The 23,438-nt window shown below is 40.3% G+C and overlaps 1 protein-coding gene across 1 annotated transcript; it reads right to left on the bottom strand.

Moving 5' to 3' along the window:
* Positions 1-1,365: 1,365 nt before the first annotated feature.
* mtch2 (mitochondrial carrier homolog 2) lies at positions 1,366-22,267 on the bottom strand. The gene is made up of 13 exons (XM_083900519.1): positions 22,140-22,267; positions 21,235-21,319; positions 18,605-18,711; positions 18,113-18,139; positions 15,725-15,781; positions 13,592-13,649; positions 12,544-12,595; positions 12,405-12,464; positions 8,145-8,238; positions 5,192-5,239; positions 5,048-5,115; positions 4,895-4,970; positions 1,366-2,308 (listed from the first exon to the last, which is right to left on the bottom strand). Exons 1-13 carry the CDS (start codon positions 22,224-22,226, stop codon positions 2,222-2,224), a joined length of 906 nt encoding a protein of 301 aa, XP_083756645.1. The 5' UTR covers positions 22,227-22,267; the 3' UTR covers positions 1,366-2,221.
* Positions 22,268-23,438: the final 1,171 nt, after the last annotated feature.

Raw genomic sequence — 23,438 nt, 5'->3', positions numbered from 1 at the left:
GCACTCCAACTTGACTGCGAGTGCGAGAGTGGATAGTTGTACTCGCCTTTGGCCCCATGTCAGCTGTACAGAAGAGGATTAGGGCCACACAGGAAAACAATATTTGAATTCTGACTTTAAAAATAATACTCAGTTTAAATTCAGAATTCTCAGTTTTAAAGTCAGAACTTAAAATGTTTTTTCCTGTGTGGCCCTAATCCTCTTCCGTACAGCTGGGATTGGCACAAAGTTGTCTTGTAAATTGGCAAACTGTCAATGAGTTTGCCTGGCATAATAGACCTTTTACACAGCAGATACTCGTCAGTATGAAATGGAACACAGGTTTTACCAGAAACATTATCTGCGTTTCAGTGCAGGTTTAAGAGAGCCAGGGTCCTGTTCAAGTGTAAAGCCCCTTTTCCACTACTGCGGCATGACTCGCCCAGCCACGGCACACTTTTGCATTTTTAGTACCTGCTCTGGCAGTCACAAGAGTAGGTCACACTAAATGCAAATTAATATTATGCAAAATCAACATTTTAATCGGTATATTTGGGACTCTGGAGGCCCTATGAGTAGGCAAAGTGTGAAAAAAGATGAGTCACTCATGTTTTTGTGGTCCAAGTACAGGACATAAAACACGCGATGTTGACTTCTGCATCATTGCTACGTCACAATGAGACATTCCTGGAATTGTTGTCTCATGGATCTCCGCTTCGTACCTAAAAAAACGCGAGAGTGCAGGCGAAGGCAACAGTATCTGGAGGAGCGGAAGTCTGTGAAGTGTTCTATTGTTTGCTGCACAGTGCAGCACAGAGTTCTACACAAACTTCCAGCATCAGAGGATATACATTTTATATACGACGGCAATAATGATGGCTTTTCCAAATGCTAACTGCTGTTAGCTGCCAGAGCCTCAGTGACCTAGTTCCCTGTGTCTCATTTGCATTTAAAGAGACAGGCACTCAAAAGCGAGCGTTCTGAACAGGGCTGTTTTGGCAGAGTGATTGAACTGCTGTGGTATTTTGACCAAAGCATGTCACAGACATGTTCATGAGGACACCAGGGAACAAGGTTAACTTGGAGAAACAGGGTATAACATGTCTACTTTAACCTGTACAAGCGGTTGTCTGTTGTTCCTGATATTTCTAAATGTGTTCCAACAAAGTGATTGAGAAATAATTATATTGTATAGTCATAGCAATGCTAAAACAAAAACACTAATGGTGGCCTAATGGAGTAGGTCTGTACATTCTCAACACTCATTGGTATGTCTGGAACTAAAGTAAGCAAACATTAAATAGCATTCAAATATTTTTAGGAAGAATACAAATTCAGCTTACATAAGTGGGAGTCTCTAATTGACTTTTATTTCATTGTGTTCTCGTCTTGCCCAAATATGTCAGCAACATAAACATCTTATTCACATCATTTACATAATGCCTGTGCGTGTCTGCCCATGCTCAGAGATGCTCAGGAAAGAGAGCCCCAAATAAATGTTAGTATTTTAACCTGATTTCACCTACAGATAAAACTCCATCTTTCTTTCCTGCATAATACAGCTCTAAATGGTGTTTCTAAACTTCATATCTCAAGTCGTATACCGAACATCTTAACAAGAGATGCAAGGTCGAAAAAGTGTTGTTTTTTCTCTTGGTTTTTTTTTATTAATCAAGATCGGTCTGAATGAGCTGTGAATGATGAGAAGAGCGTTGAGAGATTGGTCAGCTCAGGATCTCCTCTGTTCACATCTCTGTACAACCATACATACATCATGCTCATCTTCATTAGTTTTACATTGATCACCACAAGACAAGAGGTCCCACTTGGTCAGTATTGTGATATATTAAACATTATCACATGCAGGCTTAAGTGCTTTGTTTTTTCCCAAACAAACAAATCTCATCTCATAGAAGGAGAGTCATGATCATTTATATATTAATTACAAGGGATTTGCACTTAAATTGGTCTGTCATGATTAATATTCAGTTTGTAAATCTCCCAGCAGTGTCTGAAGTTGTGGGAATCTGAACACATTTCTGTTAAAAAGCAACCTGCAGACAGTAAGGTGGAAATGAATTTTTCTTCCCTCACGTGATGGCAGGTTGGTAAGGAAATGAAAATACCTCAGAGTTAACAAGTGCATACAAAAAAAGTTACGTGAAGACTGTCCAACTCCGAGATCAGGCATCTTTTTATGTTTTATTATCTTAACTATGTTCAGCTCACTTCTCTTGATCCTTCAAAAAAATCTCTTCTGGTCAATAGCATACATCTTTCCTGCTGGAAGCTTCCGGAAAAATAAACTGTTGCCTCTGCTCATGTTGCCCTAGAATAAAGAGAGGAGAAAAGTGTTGAGGCACAAGTTGTGTCCCAATAGTCAAGGCATCCTCCAAATAGCTGAAACAATTAATGAATTATTAATTGATTACTAAATTAACCACCAACTATTTTGATAATCGTTAATCTGTAAGAAGCTTTTTTTCATGATTAAACCAAGATTTCTAATTGTTTTGGATCCTTAAATGTGAATAGTTTCTTTGCTCCATATAACAAATTAATAATTCAAACTGAATCATTTTGGTTTGTGGACAAAACAAGATATTCGGGAACACACGCGACATACAAGGATTCACGGTGGCATTCATGCTCAACGTGTTGTTTCGCTGAGGCGAAAATATTCAGTGAATAAGAAGGAAGTCAACGTGTGCTGCCAGATACAGTGGTATGCAGAAGTTGTGCAAAATGTTCATGATTTTCCTTTATAAATCATTGGTCGTTTGGATAAGAAATTTCAGTTAAATATATCATATAGGAGACAAACACAGTGATATTTGAGAAGTGAAATAAAGTCTATATGATTTACAGAAAGTGTGCAAGAATTATTTAAACAAAATTAGGCATTTGCATTAGTTTAGGCACCACAAAACCTTTTGCAGAAATAACAGCCTCTAAACGCTTCCTATAGCTTCCAATTAGAGTCTGGATTCTGGCAGAAGGTGTTTTGGACCATTCTTCTTTACAAAACATCTCCAGTTCAGTCAGCTTTGATGGTTATCGGGCATTGGCAAGCCCACTTTAAATCACACCACAAATGTTCAATAATATTCAGGTCTGGAGTCTGAGATGGCCATTCCAGAACGTTGTATTTGATCCTCTGCATGAATGCCTTAGTAGATTTTGAGCAGTGTTTAGGGTCGTTGTCTTGTTGAAAGATCCAGCCCCGACACAACTTCAACTTTGTCACTGATTCCTGGACATTGTTCTCCAGAATCTGCTGATATTGAGTGGAATCCATGCGACCCTCAACTTTAACAAGATTCCCAGTCCCTGCACTGGCCTCACAGCCCCACAGCATGATGGAACCACCGCCAAATTTTACTGTAGGTAGCAAGTGTTTTTCTTGGAATGCTGTGTTCTTTTTCCACCATGCATAACGCCCCTTGTTTTGCCCAAATAACTCTATTTTAGTTTCATCAGTCCACAGAACCTTGTTCCAAATGTGCTTTATCATACCTCAAGCGACTCTGTTTGTAGCGGGTGTAGAGAAAAGGCTTTTTCTGTATTACTCTTCCATACAACATCTCCTTGTGTAAAGTGTGCTGAATAGTTGAACCATGCACAGTGACACCATCTGCAGCAAGATGACGTTGTAGGTCTTTGGAGCTGGTCTGTGGGTTGACAGTGACTGTTCTCACCATCCTTCACCTCTGCTTATGTGAGATTTTTCTTGGTCTGCCACTTCAGGCCTTAACTAGAACTGTGCCTGTGGTCTTCACATTCCTCACAATGTTCCTCACAGTTGAAACTGAGAGCTTAAATCTCTGAGATAGCTTTCTGTATCCTTCCCCTAAACCATGACGTTGAACAATCATTGTTTTCAGGTCATTTGAGAGTTGTTTTGAGGCTCCCATGTTGCCACTCTTTAGAGAAGATGCAAAGAGGAGAAACACTTACAATTGACCTCCTTAAATACACTTTCTCATGATTGGATTCACCTGTGTATGGAGGTCAAGGGTCACTGAGGTTACCAAACCAATTTTGAGTTCTAATAATTAGTGCTAATGGTATTGAAATCAATAAAATTACAGGCGTGCCTAAATTTATGCACATGCCTAATTTTGTTTAAATAATTTGCACCCTCTGTAAATTATAAACTTTATTTCACTTCTCAAATATCACTGTGTTCGTCTCCTATATGATATATTTAACTGAAATGTCTTATCCAAACAACCAATGATTTATAAAGGAAAATCCTGAAAATTTACATACTTTTGCATACCACTTTATAAACATCCACTGCCTAACAGCAGTAGTAAACTTTCCGCATATGGCTTACATTGGTCTCAAATATTGCTGTCCGTCTCTTTTTCACGCCCAAGTGCTGCAACACCTTTTGGAGCTCAAAGGCCTTGTCCGACACAGGATATGACGTCATTTTTGTCGCGCACCCGGTACACTACGGCGACCATAAACCTAGCTTAGCGCATTAACGGTGTGACTGACCGGAAAGACGCGTGTGACGTCATGTTTACGTGACTCCCAATTGTTAAAATAAGTCTCTAAAGTAACGCTAAACTTCTTAAGAACAGAGGCACACATACGCAGTACAGTGCTGGTTATTTGTAGCGCTGCTCTTTTCATTTAATAAACAGACTACCCCAGTTCGACTGTACACGCTCTAATGGCGCTACAGGAGCTAAACTGGCAAACGGTGCCTGGACTCCGGTGCCGCGGCACGTAAACATGACGTCACTCGTATCTTTTTCCAGTCAGTCGTCATGGAAGCGCGCCATGTGTTAACGTGCCCAGCACCAAAAAAAGTTGTTGAGTTCAGGTCAAGTTCAGTTGATTCTCTTGGGGTTGTCAGGTTATTTATGAATAGCCATTTGGGAAAACATGAGGGTCAACTTACCTCTCTGCTTAGATGTCTCCAGCAGTCCACCCAGGTTGGATAAACTGATGCATAGGGAGGCAGACCTCCAGCAAGCCTGAGAGGAAATATGAGTCTGTTCAATTCAATTCTCATAAACATGTATGCTTAACAGCAAATAATATGAGACCTTACCCGCAGTTATTGACAGCCATGAGGTTTGACACCAAAACAAAGGGGTAAGTGAGCATACTGGCAAAGAACTGAAAGAAAGAACAGAGTCGTTATATTAAACAAGAAGCAACACAGGGGAAAGGAGGCAATGTGTGTTTGACTCACCCCCGTCACAGCCTGGGAGCAGTTCTTCAGCTCTCCTGTGTGACTCATCTGTACAGACAAACAGATTCACTATTATTCTGTATGATTCATGAGCGTTAATGTTGAGCAGTCCATAACTCACCTTTTCAAAATAGATTTTAATGTCTAATGGTAAAAAACTCATTTGTATGACTTCTTTCTGTTCCAATTCATTATCTTTAAAAGGTAGGGTTAGAGATCCAGGAAAAACTGTTGCAACAGGCTACATTTTGAATTCAAAAGTCTAAGCCCCTTTCTTTAGACTCCCCTCACCCCCAAAAGCTACCCCTCCTGAGCACAGGAACGCTTTAGTTTACATATTGTTTGAATTACACTGGACATTCTGTAATGTGCAACTGGTGATACGTGTGGGGGGGACACAACATCACATATTGTGTGGTGGCTTTGTATATTGGGTGAGTTCACACCATTGAGTCATGCATTCTGTTTTTATTGTTGTCACGTTGTTTCGATCCTGAGTATTTGATATTGTTAGATTTTGAATACTGCCATTTGGCGGTGCTATTGATATGATAATATATGTCATCAGATTGGCATTGTTTGTGTGATGGAATTATTCAGCTGCAATTTTGTGTCAAAAATGCTGTGATCCCCTCTCCAACTTACTAATGTGTTGTGAGGGTATGAGAGTAATATGTGTTATTTCTGGATTGCATTATAAGATTTTCCTGCATGGCCCCACCAGAATTTCCAGACCAAAATCACCACTGATGACAAGACAAACTACCCAAATGAACCTGATCAGAAGTTTACATACTCCAGTTCTTAATGTATTTCCCCCTTTAAAGGTCCCCTATTGTCGCACCAGTTACGTGCCTGCAGTTAGCGAGTGGCATGTGTGGATCGGTGATATGAGGAGCACGCGTTTGAAAGCACTGCAGAAAGATGTAGATGTTGTCCTACATTTCTTCTCAACCAAAGACTGCCTTTCTGTCGTGTTTCCACATTCTCTCCTCGTGTTGTTGATCCACACACGTCTGTCGGCGCCGCAGTAACACTGGTTCAGGTTCAGGGTCTTTTTCTAGCATGGGAATTTACATACACGCCACGCCGCGCGAAGCATTAATCGTTTTTCTTCGATTTCAATGTTTTTATGACCGCGAGAAGCCAAAATCGTGGTCACTCACTCAACAACGGGTAAACGGACATTACTATGGGGTATATGGAGCGGGGGTTGGGACGACGGTGCATGACAATAGGTGATAAGTGGCGACAGTATGGCTGTGGATAGTAAGTTAGATCAACACTCCCCTGGAAGCAGTGGATGTGTTTACCTGGGTCCCATTCACATGTAAATGACCAGGCACAAAACCGAGCGTTCTGGATAAGGCTGTTTTGGCAGGGTTATTGAACTGCTATTGTGCTTCATCCTTATGATATTTTGACTAAAGCATGACACAGACTTGTTCATTAGGGCACCAGGACCTAGTTTAACTTGGGTTAATAGGGTATAATATGGGACCTTTAATATCAATGACAGCTTGAAATCCTTTGTGGTAGTTGTGGATGAGGCTCTTTATCTTCTCAGATGGTAAAGCTGCCCATTCTTCCTGGCAAAAAGCCTCCAGTCGCTGTAGATTGTCTTGCTGTCTTGCATGAACTGCATGTTTGAGGTCTCTCCAGAGTGGCTCAATGATATTGAGGTCAGGAGACAGATGGTCACTCCATAACCTTCACTTATTTTGCTGTAGCTAATGACAGGTCGACTTGGCCTTGTGTTTTGGATCATTGTCATGTTCAAATGTCCAAGTACGTCCCATGCGCAGCTTCCGGGCTGATGAGTGCAAATTTTCCTCCAGTATAATTTGATAACTTACTGCATTCATCTTGCCATCGATTCTGGTCAAATGTCCCGTGCCTCCCCAAAACATCAGCGACCCACCACCATGTTTCACAGGAGGAATGGTGCACCATTGATCATAGGCCTTTTTGACTCCTCTCCAAATGTAGTGTTTATGGTTGTAGTCATAAACTAAAATTTTGGTCTCATCACTCCAAATGACTTTGTGCCAGAAGGCTTGAGGCTTGTCTCTGTGCTGTTTGGTGTATTGTAAGCGGGATACTTTTTGGTATTTGTGTAGTAATGTCTTTCTTCTGGCAACTCGACCATGTAGCCCATCTTTGTTCTAAGTGCCTCCTTATTGTGCATCTTGAAACAGCCACACCACATTTTTTCAGAGTCCTGTATTTCACCTTAAGTTGTTTGTGGGTTTTTCTTTGCATCCTGAAGAATTTTCAGTATTCGGTATTCTCAATTCCTTTGATATTTTCTTATATCCCTTTCCTGAAGATGGTTACCTTTAATAGCCATTAAAACCCGTTTGTGTCCAGTTGTGTGCATGTTATCAGGCTAAATCACCAGGGTATGTAAACTTTTGATCAGGGTCATTTGGGTAGTTTCTGTTGTGATTATGACTTAAAAAGAGTAGACAGTTGTTTGACAATAAATGGCTTCAGCCAACCACTAACCATGAGTGAAAGAAACGTTTTTGTGTTATCATTCATATTCTCTGACAAATGGCCAAGAAATCATAAATTATGTCAGGGTATATAAACGTATGAGCACAACTGTAGATGATGAGTTTGAATGATGCATCACAATCCAATTATTTAGTTCCAGTCATTCAATGTTATTGGATGGTGTTTTTACAGGCCTGTCCGTTCCACAGGTGACTGACATTTTTCATTTTTGTGACAATGCATCAATGAATTGGTTACAATCTGGGTGTGAGAGGATTTTAAGCAATACAGTACAAAAAAAAATAAAATCTCCCGCCCTACCTTTAATTCTTGTGCCTTTCATCATCATTATTATTATATGTCGATTAATACTGTTTAACCAGACTGTTTTACCAGACCTGTATTCCAAGTCCTTTAAGACCCTTTACTAAAATGAACCTAAGCAGCAGCATACCGAGTCATCAATGGCGTAAGTATTGATGACGTGTGCGAGCAGGTTACAAATCCACAGGGCCAGCACATCACCAAGCAGGCGAGGAATCAAACCACTGAGGAGGGGAAAAAAAACATATCTGATCAATATAAATGACACATAACATGACGACAATAAATGGAATTAATTAACTAACAAGTCAGTGTTAAAAACCTACTTTGTATTGACTGGGTTTTTCCTCAGACATTATTAACAAATGTCAGAAACAACCCTGTGACCAGTTTCACGATGCAGCTGTGACGGCACACATGCGTCCAGTGTAAAAGAGGCCTGAGGCATGGACGCTTACTCTCACTGAAAACGTGGCCGCCAGCATGGACCATGGATGTATTATATGAACTGGATAGAGCACCGCCCCTTCGCTTCCGTTCATTCCTATGAAGCTGCTCACCCAGCGCATATGTCAAAAAAGTTTTTGACTTCCGCGTTTATTTCCTGGTTATGGGGCCCATAGAGCATGTGCAGTAGTGTCACTACCATAATGTCTCTCGGCTATGTGAACGAGCCGTCCGCGTTATCGACTTGCTCGGCACGCACATGAACAGCGAAAGGCATGATGGGAGTACGCTAATGACTTGCGCTAGCGGATTTCATGAATACCGCCGTCACGTTAACTTTATATAGTAAACTGAAAAGTACAATGAACGATCAATAAAAATGGTTTATTTGGGTTAGGACCGTGACTATTACTTTATATGTGTGACAGGAATCATGTTGTTTTTGTCGGTCACAGCTCCACAGTCCACACCGTCATCAGTGTCACGATGTCCGGGACTGAACACAGTGATAAAGTGCAGCATGTCAGTCTGCTCTCCTCAATGAATCCACACAACAGCTCGTTAATACATCGATAATACGTTTGAAAATAAATGTTAATGAGCGCCGAATAAACAACTAAAACCTGCTTAGTCATAATATTTAAAAAATGTAAACGAAACCGCCTCATTGTCTTCATTTATTCACATTTCTCATGAAGTTTTCATGTTGTACGGTTCACTGACAGCAGTGCTGTTCCCGAGACGCCACATGACCGCGCTTGGCTGTGCTCGTACACAGCTGTGATGTCATACTGAGAAATAAGATTTGTCTGGGCTTTTTATGGCCTTTAGGAATGTTTTTCAAACATGAAACTCCATGAATTAAAAATATATAATATAAAGATTTATAAAAGCCCGTGTCCATGTCTCGAGGTGTCATGTGGACACTTTTACAGGCGTCTCTTTTACTATTGTGGTCAATGGGAAAATTGCTTTTTGGGGTCCATGGGATTTTTTGTTGCAGTACCCACAGTGGCCACCATGCAAAAATTGTCTTCAAGGCAGAGGGGGCGGAGCTCTATCCAGTTCATAGTATACATCCATGGCATGGACACAAGGAAAAACAGATTTTTGCCACTTAACTAAAAAAAAAAACTTACAGCTACTTAAGTTTATGGTATCTTATGTTTGGTGCTTTATCTCAGCCTTTGACAACTGCAAACTTAAACTCACTCTCCTCCACCAAAGTCTTTTTACAGGAGCTGCTGGTCTACTGCTGCCTCATTTGGTAAAGTTTGTGTCAATTTGATACTGAGGATTTCTAACACATAACTCACAAAATAACACATTTACATCAACAAATACTTCTTCTGTACACTGTGATGTATAATCAGTTATTTTTTGTGCAGGGAGTTGGCAGTTTATAAACACAAATTTCAGTTTCCTGTCAGAAAAAGGCCATATAATAGTTACCGTAAATTCCGGACGACAGAGCGCACCTGATTAAAAGCCGCATGCGCTAATTTTAGAAAGAAAATCAATTTTGTACTTGCACAAGCCGCACTGGATTTTAAGCCGTAGTTATCCCACATTGTAATATGAAAAATTAGCTCAAAAACATTCATCTTATCTTCTTATTACGGTAAGAAGTGAGTCACTGACAGCGGGTGACAAGACGACAGGTGTCGTGCCAATGTAGGTATCCCCGACAGAAAGTGTTTCCCCTGGCCGCGGCTGCGGAGGCGGAGAAACAGTGGTGCGCTTGCTTTCACCCGAGTAAATTAAAACTAACAACAATTGCATTGTTTTTTATTCTAAATTTAAATTAAAACCACTGTTTCTCTGCCTCCGCGGCCAGGAGTAACACTTTCTGTCGGGGATACCTACATTGGCACACCTGCACCTGGGCGTGTCGCAGGTGCCGGCTGTTCTTTATCTGCCAGTGTCAAGCAGAAAGGCAAGGAGCAACATCCACTCTTTTCACTTTTATGTCTATACAGAGAACCAAAAAACAATTTATTATATGAGATATTTACACAGAAAGATATTACACGTGAGGATTTTTCTTTTTACTTTTTTCATTTAATCCGCTTGGTTACATAAACAAATGCTTTTTTTAACGGTGCCTATAACTCGGCTACCTTGAAATATACGTTTGTATCTGTAACACACAAATCACGTTGCGTATGCTTTTTCACTTAACAGTGCATGAACAGCACTCCAGTATATCCTAATAACTGGTAAAAACATGTACCATATACTGCATCCTACCATAAAAAGTCACTGATCGCCTTCTCCATCTTCCTCCTGCGCACTAAAACCATCAGTCCTCTAATTCAGTGTCCGAATTAAACAGCCTCAGGATCTCAGCACTCACTTCAGTCTCCTCGTTTTCGCTGTCACTTGAGCGCGTGCCGTCTTCTTTTTCACGCAGCAGTCCAGCCTTTCGGAACCCGTTGGTGATGGTTGATGTTTTGACACGGCTCCACGCATTTAGGATCCACTGGCAGATTTGAGTTAAACATGCTCTTCGCATGCGGCCTGTTTTGGTAAAGGATTTCTCGCTGTTCGTCATCCAAGCCTCCCACTCTTCGCGCAGTGCCACTTTAAATGCCCGGTTCACGCTGATGTCCAGTGGTTGCAGATACTTTGTGGTGCCCCCAGGAATCACAGCTGGTATTGAGTTTGTGCTCTTGATGGCGGCTTTCACTGAATCCGTTATATGGGCCCTCATGCTGTCCATAACGAGCAATGCTTTTTTTCTGCGAAAAAAGCCCCCTGGTCGCTTTGAGTAGCACTCTCTGAGCCAATCCTTCATTAGGCTCTCCATCATCCAACCTTTCTTATTGACTTTCACCACGATTTCTTTTGGGAATTTTTCCTTTGGCATCGTCAGCCGCTTAAAAATCACCATCGGTGGAAGCTTTAGTCCAGATGCTGTGCAGCTCAGAACACACGTAAAATGCGTTCTCTCGTGTCCGCTCGTTTTCAGTGTGATGGATGATTCACCTTTTTTATTTACAGTCCGAGTGAGAGGCAGGTCAAACGTCAGAGGTACTTCATCCATATTTATGATATCATCTGGCCCGATGGAATTCTCCGCTATCTTCTTTTGAGTGAATGTGTGGAAGTTAGCAAGTTTCTCCTCGTAGTCGGGAGGGAGCTGCTGACACAAAGTTGTGCGTGCCCTAACGGACAGGGATTTCCGTTTCATAAATCTAAAACACCACGATGGCCCACCTCTAAAATCTTCAATTTTCATCTCGTTGGCGATTGCTTTAGCCTTCAGTCTGATCTGCACAGTGGAAACACCGCGGCCGCCTGTTCTCTGTGCGTTAACCCAGTCTTCCAGAAAGTTTTCAAGCTCGGGCCATCTGCTATGATTACCTCTGAAAGCTTTCGTCATTTTTTTGCATTGGCTCAGTTCTTCACGCTGGCGTCTCCACCTTCTTATCATCGATTCATCGATTCCAAGATTACGTGCGGCAGAGTGATCGCCTTTAACTTAAAAGCCGCATCATATGCTTTCCTTCTCGTATTTTCCATGTTGATGAGGGTGAGTACAAATGACTGATTTACAATAGTTGTGAAAGTGCGCTTTATTTATCATGCAATTTAATTAGACCTCTGTGAACTACTCATCAATTTGTATTGGTCTACTGTTACTTGGCAAAATGTTTTTGGCGCCACGGAAAAAAAATAATAATTACCGTAATAAGCCGCACTGTATCATAAGCCACAGTGTTCAAAGTGTGGAAAAAATGTAGCGGCTTATAGTCCAGAATTTACGGTAAATAAACTGAACATTTTTAAGATGGTCAAAGTCCGGGTCAGTACTTCATCTAACCATAGCTTAAACCTCAAACTTCCCTCTAGTGTCAGTGGACTTGTTTATGGTTGACAATCTAGACCACACTCCATCAACCTGGTGGATTAAGGAGAAACAAATAAGATAAAAACTTACGCAAAGAAGCCCAGTATGCCTTCTTCTCTGTACACTGTAACGATGGAGTCAAACACGCCACTGAGAACAGAAGAAAATAAAAGGTTTATCATGTTTTTAACAAATGTCATGGTTAACGTCACCAATGTTAAAACTTCACCTGTATTTTGTTTCTCTCCCAATAAACTGGACCATGCATCGCAAAGTAATCACTGGAAAACAAGCCAAGGAAAACATTATTGATACAAGTTAGATCTCGACACTCAACGTTAACATAAAAAAAAAAATACTAATGTGTCACAAATGAAAGTACTTTAAAGCTACACTACTATGACGACTATCACCAGTGAATCATTTGTGTACTAGGAGTAAATCCTACCTGCAGCTACTGCCTAAATGACATTCATTCCCTGAAGTTACAAGGCAGTCCAACTTATGTGCTGCTCTCCGGTTTCAAATGTCTTTCAATTGTGTCACAACATCAGGAAGTTGTGAAAAAAATCTCATTGCTGATCGGCTTGTTCATAGTGATCTTAGGGTCGGCAAATAAGCTTGAGCTTCAGCCTACACCTTTTCAGGAAATTTCTTTATGTGCAGAATTCTGCGATTTCATTTATATGAATGTGTCAACACAAATATATCTGTATTTATTTGTGAATTCCTGAGACTGAAATAAACTAACAGAAATTCCGCAATGTGGCATTGGTACAATTCAAAACGTTCAACACGACTGACAAAATGTCTTTGGATCAACTTAACAGCATACTGTTTGCAAGTGCTGGGCCCACATTAACGCATGATGCGTTTTAATGACGATCGCTTGGAAAAAGACGTGCGTGACGTCATGTTTTGTTGACTCCTGATTGTTTAAATGAGTCTCTAAAGTAATGCTAAACTATAAAAACAATGTAGAGCTGCTCTTTTCCTTTAACAAACAGACAGCGCCTGTTCGACTGTAGGCGCGCTAACGGTGCTAACTGGTAAACGGTGCCTGGACTCCGGTGCCATGGCACGTAAACATGACGTCACGTGCATCTTTTTCCAGTCAGTCATCATGCATTAAGGTGCATTAACGTGCCAAGCGCTGCTTGTGATGCTTATAACCACACCATTGCATGTGCGTAGTATTCAAAGTATTCAAGTGATTAAGATAAATGTTTGAGCCATTGTGTGTGTGTGTGTGTGTGTATATATATATATATAAATACCGTGGAAGGGATGCGTGACGACCGTGGCACAGGAACGAGCTATCATTTCTTTAGTTGTCTGTGGAGAAAAAAAAACACATTTGCTTAATAAAGATGAAATGAAAATTGATGGCCGATAACCGAAACACCTATGGAAATTATCCAATTCTGTATAATTGTTTGTTCAATCTAATTTTGTTATGGCTGGGACTGTGTGTACTTACCTCACTGAAGTCAAGGCATTGAAATTGTATAATTAATATTCATGCTTCAAAGAATAACTCAATTAAGAAACGATCAAAATATTTAGGAGGACCTTATCGGAACATAACAGACGACAAAGGTACATGCCCCGGCTACTTCGTCTCGACATTAATCCACTCACCGGTGTCTAAAGCATATGTGTCAGCAAGCTGTATCTGATTCACCAATGTAAATTTCCTATCATAACTTGCTTTTATCACTAGGCGACAAGCTGGCGTAGTACGAGGAAAACATCTCCTTTTTCTTTCCGTCTGAATTTGTACATGAGAGCCGGCTAACTTCACGGCAACACTGCAACGTAACTTCTTCTTCGCGGTTGCCTTCGGGATGGGGGGCAGCGTCAGACGCAGCGACAAAAGCGTCATAAAACCATATCTAACTTTAACAAACACAGACAAGCTGCATACCCACAGAAACTCCGGTAAAAGCTCATATAAACCATTCTTATGTTCACGAAACACAGTTAAAACACAGATGGATCAAAAAGCAGGAGCAGAAAAAAAACGTCACAGCGCACTCATTGAAAAGCGGCACCGGAGCGTCAGCGTGATTATGTAAACAAAAAAACGTGTCAGCTGGACAGCGGAGATACTACGGATTCCAACTGTACCATTTTTATCACTCTACGATCAAGATTCACGGATCCAGCCCCAAAATAAGAGCAAAACAACAACTGACTTTCAAGAAATACAAGCAGAAATGTTGTCTTACCTTTGCTGTTTATCAAAACAAGTTATTTCCACCAGAACAAAACCACTTCTAATGAAGAACTACACTTTCCAGCATGCTTTGGGAACAAATCCCGGTCTGATTGATCATTACGGAGCGACATTAGATCGTTCTGATTAGAGAGGGCGAATGTCCGCACAAATGCGTCATATGCATTTATGTCCTTTTGACTCGCTAATGAAGTGATTCTCACGCATTTGGAGACCGGGGTCTGATTCTACCAGTTTAGAGGTTTAAAACGAGCTGTCAATCACCCTAATTGACTGAGGCAAGCCAGAGCTATGGCACTGCGTAACTGAAGACGCTGCAGCGTCACAGAGTTATTACGCACCGCACAGGGAGCATCGATTTACAGCAAGTTATCATACTTTTTTCTTATTAGACCTTTAGTGACACATAAATAAAATTAAATGGGTTTTTAATAATTTGGTACCTAAGAAATCTCAAATGGCACAGATGGTGCCAAGCTGTGAGAAAAGTGAGAACACCCAGACATCTCTTTAATAAAACCTCTGTAATTTCACTCTGCTTCATTTCAGCAGCATCAGTTCATGTCCACATGTTGTTATATGACCTATATGTACCTATGACCGATAGAAAAAAATCCTTCAGTTATGCATGTATATTTTACTCTGACACAGTGGCATCTACAGTGAAACTTACACCTCTGGTGGAATCTCACAAGTGTTATCTTCATTTTGATACCAAGATAATCCACATAGAGCTTGTAACTGCAGAGGTTTACTCTATTTAGTTTGGGCATGTCATTTTTGAGCAGGGACTCCAAAAAGAGGGTCAGGGAAGAAGTGGTTAAACGCTTAGTAGCGCCCTTCTGCAACCGAGCTGCGCACGCATCTGCACTGTTTGTAAACAACCAAGAGCCGTAAATGAAACAAACACTAGTGAAATACTTCAGGACTTCAGGAAAAAGACTGTAAGGATCAATGCTTTTGTCAGATGTGAAATTGAAGTTACCTTACCCCTATAGCTACTGGTGGCACAACTGTCTGATTGAACCACATTTGAGCCATATTATACACTTCTGGTTTGAGCCATGCCTGAATGTACATGTGGCTTAGTTAGTTTCTAGCTTTGTCAAGTTGTTAAATTCCCCTGCAATGGAACTAATAAATTACTATTATACATGAACAAGTGTCTTACCTCATTAACAACATGCTGTAGGGAGCCTTCCAAAGCCTTCTGTTGACTGCCCAGTACCTGAACAGATACAGGATCAGGATATGTATCATTTTAATCTTTGGAGGAGTGGGGGAGGGACATCCAGGCAAGGGCGTAGGTTTGGTTACTGGTGAGGGCGCTTTAGGTGTGGCCCCTAAAAGTCACCGCTATCTCTGTTCTTTGTCTTCTGTGAACTAGGGATGCAACAATAACAGGTAATTTACCAAACCGTTCAATACACAACGGCAAACAACGGTATTTGGGTACATTTCAGCCCGCCACAAAACTTTATCAAAACTTTGTACAGCCGTGCATGCTGTGCGACTAGACCTGCTCAGGAGCAGAGACATGAGCACACCACTGCACTCAGTGCCATGCTCTGCTCATGCCGCCTTCAGAGCCAATCAGAATGTCCCTGAATTTGGATAGTACATAACTTTAATTTGTGTGGTTTTATTTAAAAATAAATTGTTTTATGTTTGCCATTTAATTTGATCTGATAGTGTACTATTGTTTAAATAAAGTTTGTGATCTGATTCTATCTGTGCTTTGAATTATTATTACAATGCAATATTGCCCTGCTAGTCTGAGTAGTTTTATATTAAGATATTGAAACTGTACCGTTACCCAAAAACCGTGATGCATACCGAACTGTGGAAAAAATGTACCATTGCATCCCTCGTCAGAACAGCACATCACCTGCACGCTCTCTCGTCTGCTATGTGACTCGCATCGATGTTTCTGCTCGGCTGGGATGTGCTGATCGGAAAATCCACTCCATCGCCGTACTCACACAGCATTCGTGCACACATCTGTCCCGTCTCTAACCCTAACCCTGCATGCCGATTTTCCATGACATCTAACTGGAAAAAGACGTGCGTGGCGTCATGTATACGTGACTCCTGATTGTTAAAATTAGTTTCTGAAACAGAGGCACACATACACAGTACACAGGTACACTGGTTATTTGTAGCGCTGCTCTTTTTGTTTAAAAAACAGGCCGCTCCAGGTCGACTGTAGACACGCCAACAGCGCTAAAGGAGCCAACGCAGCTAACTGTTAAACAGCGCCTGGACTCCAGTGCTGCGACACGCAAACAGGAAGCCACGCACTAGTCAGTAGTCATGGAAAGGCACCATGCGTTAATGTACGTTAACATGCCCAGCACTACACATCTCTAATATTGGTCGGGACAATCTGGCATTCTCCAAATATTAGTGGGTCCCCACGGTCCATACACAAACCTAAGCCCTTGCATCCTGAAATTGTTTTTTTTGTAATAGGTACTATTAGCACAATGTGTAACTGTTGACAAAACAAAAATGCCCCATGTCATGTCTGTAAGCAGGTGCTCTCTGGATTTGATTATGTCAAATGAAAGTGAAAATATGGTATACTTTTGGTTAATGTTTTCATTGTAGCAATATATTTGCTATAAATCATTTATTTTTTTAGAAAAATTATTTAAAACATTTATTTTTTATCAAATTAATGTTTTGTGTGGCCCACAAAACACTAGCCATTTTCCTTTTTAGCCCACCGGCTCCTTAAGTTAAATAGCCCTGATTTAGAGCGTCCAAGTTGTTTTTTTAGGTCTTACTTTTGTTTAGATCCATTAATTTATCTGTGACCATGCATATGTTCAATCGTTACAATTAATCATTCTCATTGTTTCAGGCAACTCATTAAATATGCCTGAATTAATTAATTGATTCATATTTGTGGTTATTTTCACCGCACATCCCTGTAATTGGGAAGCATAAGAGTGACCATGCAACAGCATGTCAAGGAAATTAAATTCAGTTTATATCAATTTAATCTTATATTAACTGCACAGCAGTTGTTGCAGCAGTGGCAATGGTTTTACAAAGATGTTCAGACATTGGTACTTAGCGATCCTGAATGCATCTCCAGATCTGATCACTCAGATCACATGAAGGTCTCACATGTCTCAGAGTCAATATGGACTGAAACAAATATTTTGGGTAGTGTCAATAAAAGAGCTTTACAATAGAATGGAAATTGGTCTGCCTTTATGTCGCACTGTTCGAGCCCTGATGACCACTCAAAGTGCATCACAGTCATTCACAGAGTGTATCTATATGCAGCACTTTTTCTATCATTCATGTCATACACACACTCACACGCAAGGAGAAACAAATTAATGTGAATGATTTGATTTGTATGTCTGCTTGTGAACTTAATATTTGTTCTTCTTTATGATCAAAATAAATAAACTAAACTAACACTGTTGGACCAAGGACAAACTGATATGTAAACTAGTTGAGCCTTGCAGTTGGAAATGACCCACTCCAACTAAACACAACATCCTGCTAATATACTATTAGCAACATATCAAACAGTACATACCTGAGGTGTTCCTTGTTCTTGACATTTCTGTAAAAGAGGCAACACCGTCAAACTTCCCATTTAAATTAAAAGATGCTTACATTACACAACAGCTGTTAAGTAAATGCACTTAAGACTATTGGGACAACATTAAGTCAATGTATCAGACATTTAAATTAATTCATATTCATCCTGGATGATGAGACATGTTTATGTAACCACATAAAAATCTAGGGTGAAGTCAGTGAATGAAGAACACTTCACACTATGAAGTGAAGCATCTCTTCCTACCTGGGCACATCACCATTATATCGATCCACCACTGCGCAAGCTATACTCGTGTTCGCAAAACTACACTTCTACAACTCACCATTTTGACATTTTACGGATTACTCTCTGATCAGCAAAATAGCCAACAGATGGATTGTGATTTAGTCTTTGTAGCATTAATCTGAAAGGCATATGGGTGCATTACATTACATATTCAGATTATCATAATTTAGTCAGACCTACCTGCACAACTTTGCTGTGCACAACAGTGCCGATGGTGCCTGCACAGAGCCTTGGAGCAAGTCCTTTGAAGAGACCCACTTTCCCATCAATTTTGATGATGTGCTTTGCTAAAGAAGGCAGCAAAGACAAAGACAGCAAAAATATGTGTTTAAGATGCTATAGATGTTAGAAATGATTGGACATTTGATTTACCCATGAACTAAACTGACACTGTGAGCTGTACAGACTGCCCAAATTCATTTATACCATTTATTTGAATTGGACATGATTAACTCATGTTTTTTTTTTTTAATCAAGCATGACATAACTATATAGGTAGACAGCCAAACAGTTTTTAATCGGCTTTTTAGAGCAGTAATCTCTTCATGCATTCCTCTTGTTTTACTTTTTTTTCATTCTCAATTATAGGAGTCTTTCATGACCACACAAAAATTGGTTCACACATTAAATGGTAACAGATCCATATTTATATAGCGCTTCTCTAGTCTTGATGACAACTTAAAGCTGCTTTACACTACAGTTTTGCCATATCATCTCTTACCATATCTTGCATCCATATCAGAAGTAATCTCTTTCAATAATGGATTGCTAAACGAACCCCAGCAACAACTAAATAGCTTTCTGAATTTTTCTGTGATCCTGTCTATGGCAGCTTTCAAAGAAACCTGTAACTACTAGGGCTGCACAAAAAAATTGTTCAAAAAAAGATGGCGATCTCGATTCAAAACTACACATGATCTCATTTCTAAATGACAACCATTTTTCTGCATTTTATTTCACGAGCTGCATCGCAAATAAACAATTCTATTTTCCTCTTTGAGTTTCTCACCCCAAAACGCAGCCTTGTTGCCGCCTTCTATCAACATATGACCAGAGGCGGACAGAGTACACAGCTTCATTACTTGAGTAAAAGTACAGATACCCCTTGCTAAATTCTACTCAAGTACAAGTAAAAGTACTACAGTCAGATGTCTACTTAAGTAAAAGTACTGAAATACTTGAGTATCAAGAGTACAAGATAGTACTGGGAGTTTTTCCTTACCCTGGTCGAAGGTCTAAGGACAGAGGATGTTACCAACCCTGTGAAGTCCCGTGAGACAAACTATGTTTTGTAAACTGTGGGCTATACAAATAAAACTTAATTGATTTGATTGACAAGAGTACATTTTCTAAACATTGCATTACTACTGTCACTGCTTACATTTACATATAGAAACGTGCTACATGGAGGTGAACATGTTAATACCTTGAAGAATTTAAAAGGAATTGAAAGTAAAATCAAGTCATTTTCATCTTTTTACCATGTTGCTTTATTTTACATTTCTCACTTGCCCACAAGGCTATAACACAACGGCAACGCCCTGACAAACCTCTGCTAGAGTTTTAATGGATTTTTTTGCATCCACATTTGAACCTGACTGTGTTAAACACACAGCATACTCAAGAACATAAAAACAAACGCTCAGCTTACAGAAATGTCTAACATCACTGGCGGTGATGAAGTTTTGTTTTGGTAAACACAGTAAACACTTGAAGCGAACACTATCATTAACTTTATGATTAACTCAGAAAATTTAACTAGTCTGGCGAGGTGGGGTTACGTGTTGGCACATTCCCAGGATGGACCTGCTGCATCTTCATCCATTGTTTTGTCCATTGTTTTGTTTCTCAACTAAATCTGACTATGGAGTTGTTGTTTTTTTGTTTTTATAGAAGAAGGAACTTTGACTCGCGGTTATGGATAGAAATGTAGTGGAGTAAAGAGTACAATATTTCCCTGTCAAATGTACTTGAGTAAAGTCAAGAGTACTCCCTAAAAACGATACTCGAGTACAGATCCCTCAAAATTGTACTTAAGTACTGTACTCAAGTAAATGTACTCCGTTACTGTCCAGATCTGCATATGACATGCCTTTACATCATGTGATTCAGTCGAGGTGGAAGCCCGTCTGTGGTTGAGAGTTTAAAATCAGAGGCACAGAACACAGGAGAAAGTGTGTGCAAATGACAAATAAATACAAAATGAATGGTGATGATAGTGATGAGAATAACACAACCACCCGACCCGAGCTTGTTCCAAAAAAGGATTGCATTTGCAGACTTTCAGCAGTGCTGTCTCTGAATACACCAGACTCCTCTGTTAAATTATGAGATTTTAGACATTCCCTTGCTAAATGTTGGAGATTAAACCACATTTTCAGGATTGTCAAGTCTTTTTAACTGGTCTACAGTTCGGCATTGTGCCTCTTTCCATGACGACACTCGGACCAATCAATGCACGGCAGCCTGACAACATCACCCATTTTCCCTAGTTGTGACGTCGAGCTTGTGGAAACATGCAATATGTCACTACAATAATAACAATAAGTCCATTTTGCAGGGCCTAAATAAAACAATGTTTGGCACTTTACTTGAATGCCTAATTGAATGTTTCTTATCTTTTGTTCAATTTGTGAAAACAATCATGCCAGAGAATTGTGAGAATTGTGTGTGAATTCTACGCAAATAAATTGTGATTCACCTTTTCTCCAGACTCGTGCAGCCTGAGTTACTAGCTTCTAATGAGCAACTGTAATGGGTAAAATACAACCGTTATTGTCAATGTGACTTGGTTTGACAGCTCAACTCACCATAAGCAAACAGTCCCGGCAGCTGATAGACCTGTCTGCCAAACAGGTTCCTGCCCATGGTGGGAGCGAGCGGCTCATGGCCGACCTGAGACACAAACAGTCGTGAGCAAAGAGGACAACGTACAAGACTCAAACACTCAACCCGTAATCGTTCCTGTTTTCTGACAAAGCATACATGTGCCTACGCACATAAAACTTGTTAAAGTTTACAGTAAATGAGTTGGCACAGGCGTTAGCTTCTGTTAGCTAGTTCAGTAGGACAAAGGGCACCAGTACGTAAGACACACAGGTCCCTGAGTGCTGTGCTGACAAGGAAACGGTTTATATTATAAGATGTATGTATATTAATACATTATAAGATAACAAAGCTAACATGAGCCACTGGTGCAACACATTTTACTGTGGACACTACAAACATGCTGTCATATCAGATTTTTACATCAAGTGCTTCAGGCTGGAAAGCGTAACCATCTCTTATCTCGAACGACGATCGCTTGTTTTAAAATCAAGAAACTCGATTTATTCTGCATAGTTAAAACAGCAGCACTGCATTTCAGCGAAATGTAAACGTTAAGTGTTAAAAACACCGGACGCTTCCGCCCACTCGAGAAAATTTCGGGAACAGAAGGTCATAGTGACAAGGAAGGCAGAGGGACTCTTTTATAGGATCAGTTGTTGCTATGTGTGTTACTTATGTGATGAATTAAAGCGCAAATAATGTTTCATTTAAGGGTTTGAGTCACGTTCTCTATTTATGTACGCGTTTATTTATAAGCGAGTCAACATTGAACGGCGTTGTTTTCAATGAAGTTAATATTCTCTGCTTGAGCGCGCTCGATACGGGCAGAATACAACATGCAAGCGAACACTGAATGCAGCATAACGTTGAAAGTGTCCCTTTTTACCTGGATGAGGACTTTGATGTACATGAGAGGGTGGGAGAGGACGGTGAGTCCTGATCCCAGCAATACTTGGCCACACGTGTCCGCCATTTTTAGATAGCCTGAGAGAGACCGGAAGATCTTCTTCTTCGTCGTCGTCTTCTTCTTACTATTGGGATTTCTTGGCGGGTTGCAACTATGACTTCTGAAGTTGCATACCGCCACCTACTGTACCGGGCCAAGTAGTTCAGGGTGAATATAATGAAAATGGACCGGGTTTGATCTAGGGAGCAGTGTGCGAAATATCCATTAATAATCAGGGGGGTCCCATCTCCCATCTCCCATTTGTTGCGCAATACTGTTTCACCAACCCAGGTGCCACGCTGCAGTATTGGCTATTTTATATTGTCAGATGTGGCCTTTTCCACAGCACCATTTGGAAAGCAATTCATTAAAACGTTAAAAATACAAAATTACTAATAAAATAACTTACATTTTGTCTGGTTATAAAGGATAAGAAAGCATGAAAAGTGTATTATGTATGTCATATATGTAAAACTGAAATGACAAAGATCTTTAGGGAAAAAAAACATGTTTTTCAATGACCCTGTAACATGTTTAACTAGGGCTGGACGATTATGGCAAAAAATATAAGTCAGTTAACTGATATTTTCCTACCTTTGTTGCCTTTCTGTTGTGTTTTCACATGTTCGCTCCTCATATTATTGATACACCACGTCACTCGCTAGCTGCATCTGCACGTAACACTGGTGCATTCAAGGTGTTTTTGTAGCATAGTAATTTGCATACACGCCGTGCGGCGCATTCATAGTTTTTCTTCGATTGTAATCTTTTTATGATCGTGAGAAGCCAAAATCAAAATCATCAATAAAATTCAATTCATTGTCCAGCCCTAGTTTAGACCCCCCTCAAATGTTGCATTTGAGGCTTTCAGGGGGTCTCGAGTGTTCATCAGGGGGGTCTAACCCCCCCAGACCCCCCTGTATTTCGCACAGTGCTAGGGAGGTATCATCATCGTGTATCATCTGTTCATTCCATTATTATTTGAGCCCGGCAAACTAAAGAACAATACAACGAGTAGATTTGTTTTCTGTTTGAGACAAATATCATGTTTTTCCAACTTCAGTCTGAAATGAAAACTTATAACTTAAAGTTGCCATATGTAAGAATGTGGCCAAAAACGGTTTCTACATTCAAATCCAGAAATTACAGAGGTCTTTTAGGTTTCATTTTCTGACGTAACTGGCAATCCGTGTCAGGATACTATAAATTATCCCCCCCTATAACTATACCCCCCCCCCC

Source organism: Microchirus variegatus (genome assembly GCF_963457635.1).
Source record: "Microchirus variegatus genome assembly, chromosome: 14".
In the NCBI taxonomy this organism is placed as follows: Eukaryota; Metazoa; Chordata; class Actinopteri; order Pleuronectiformes; family Soleidae; genus Microchirus; species Microchirus variegatus.
This window is presented reverse-complemented; position numbering and strand designations above follow the sequence as displayed.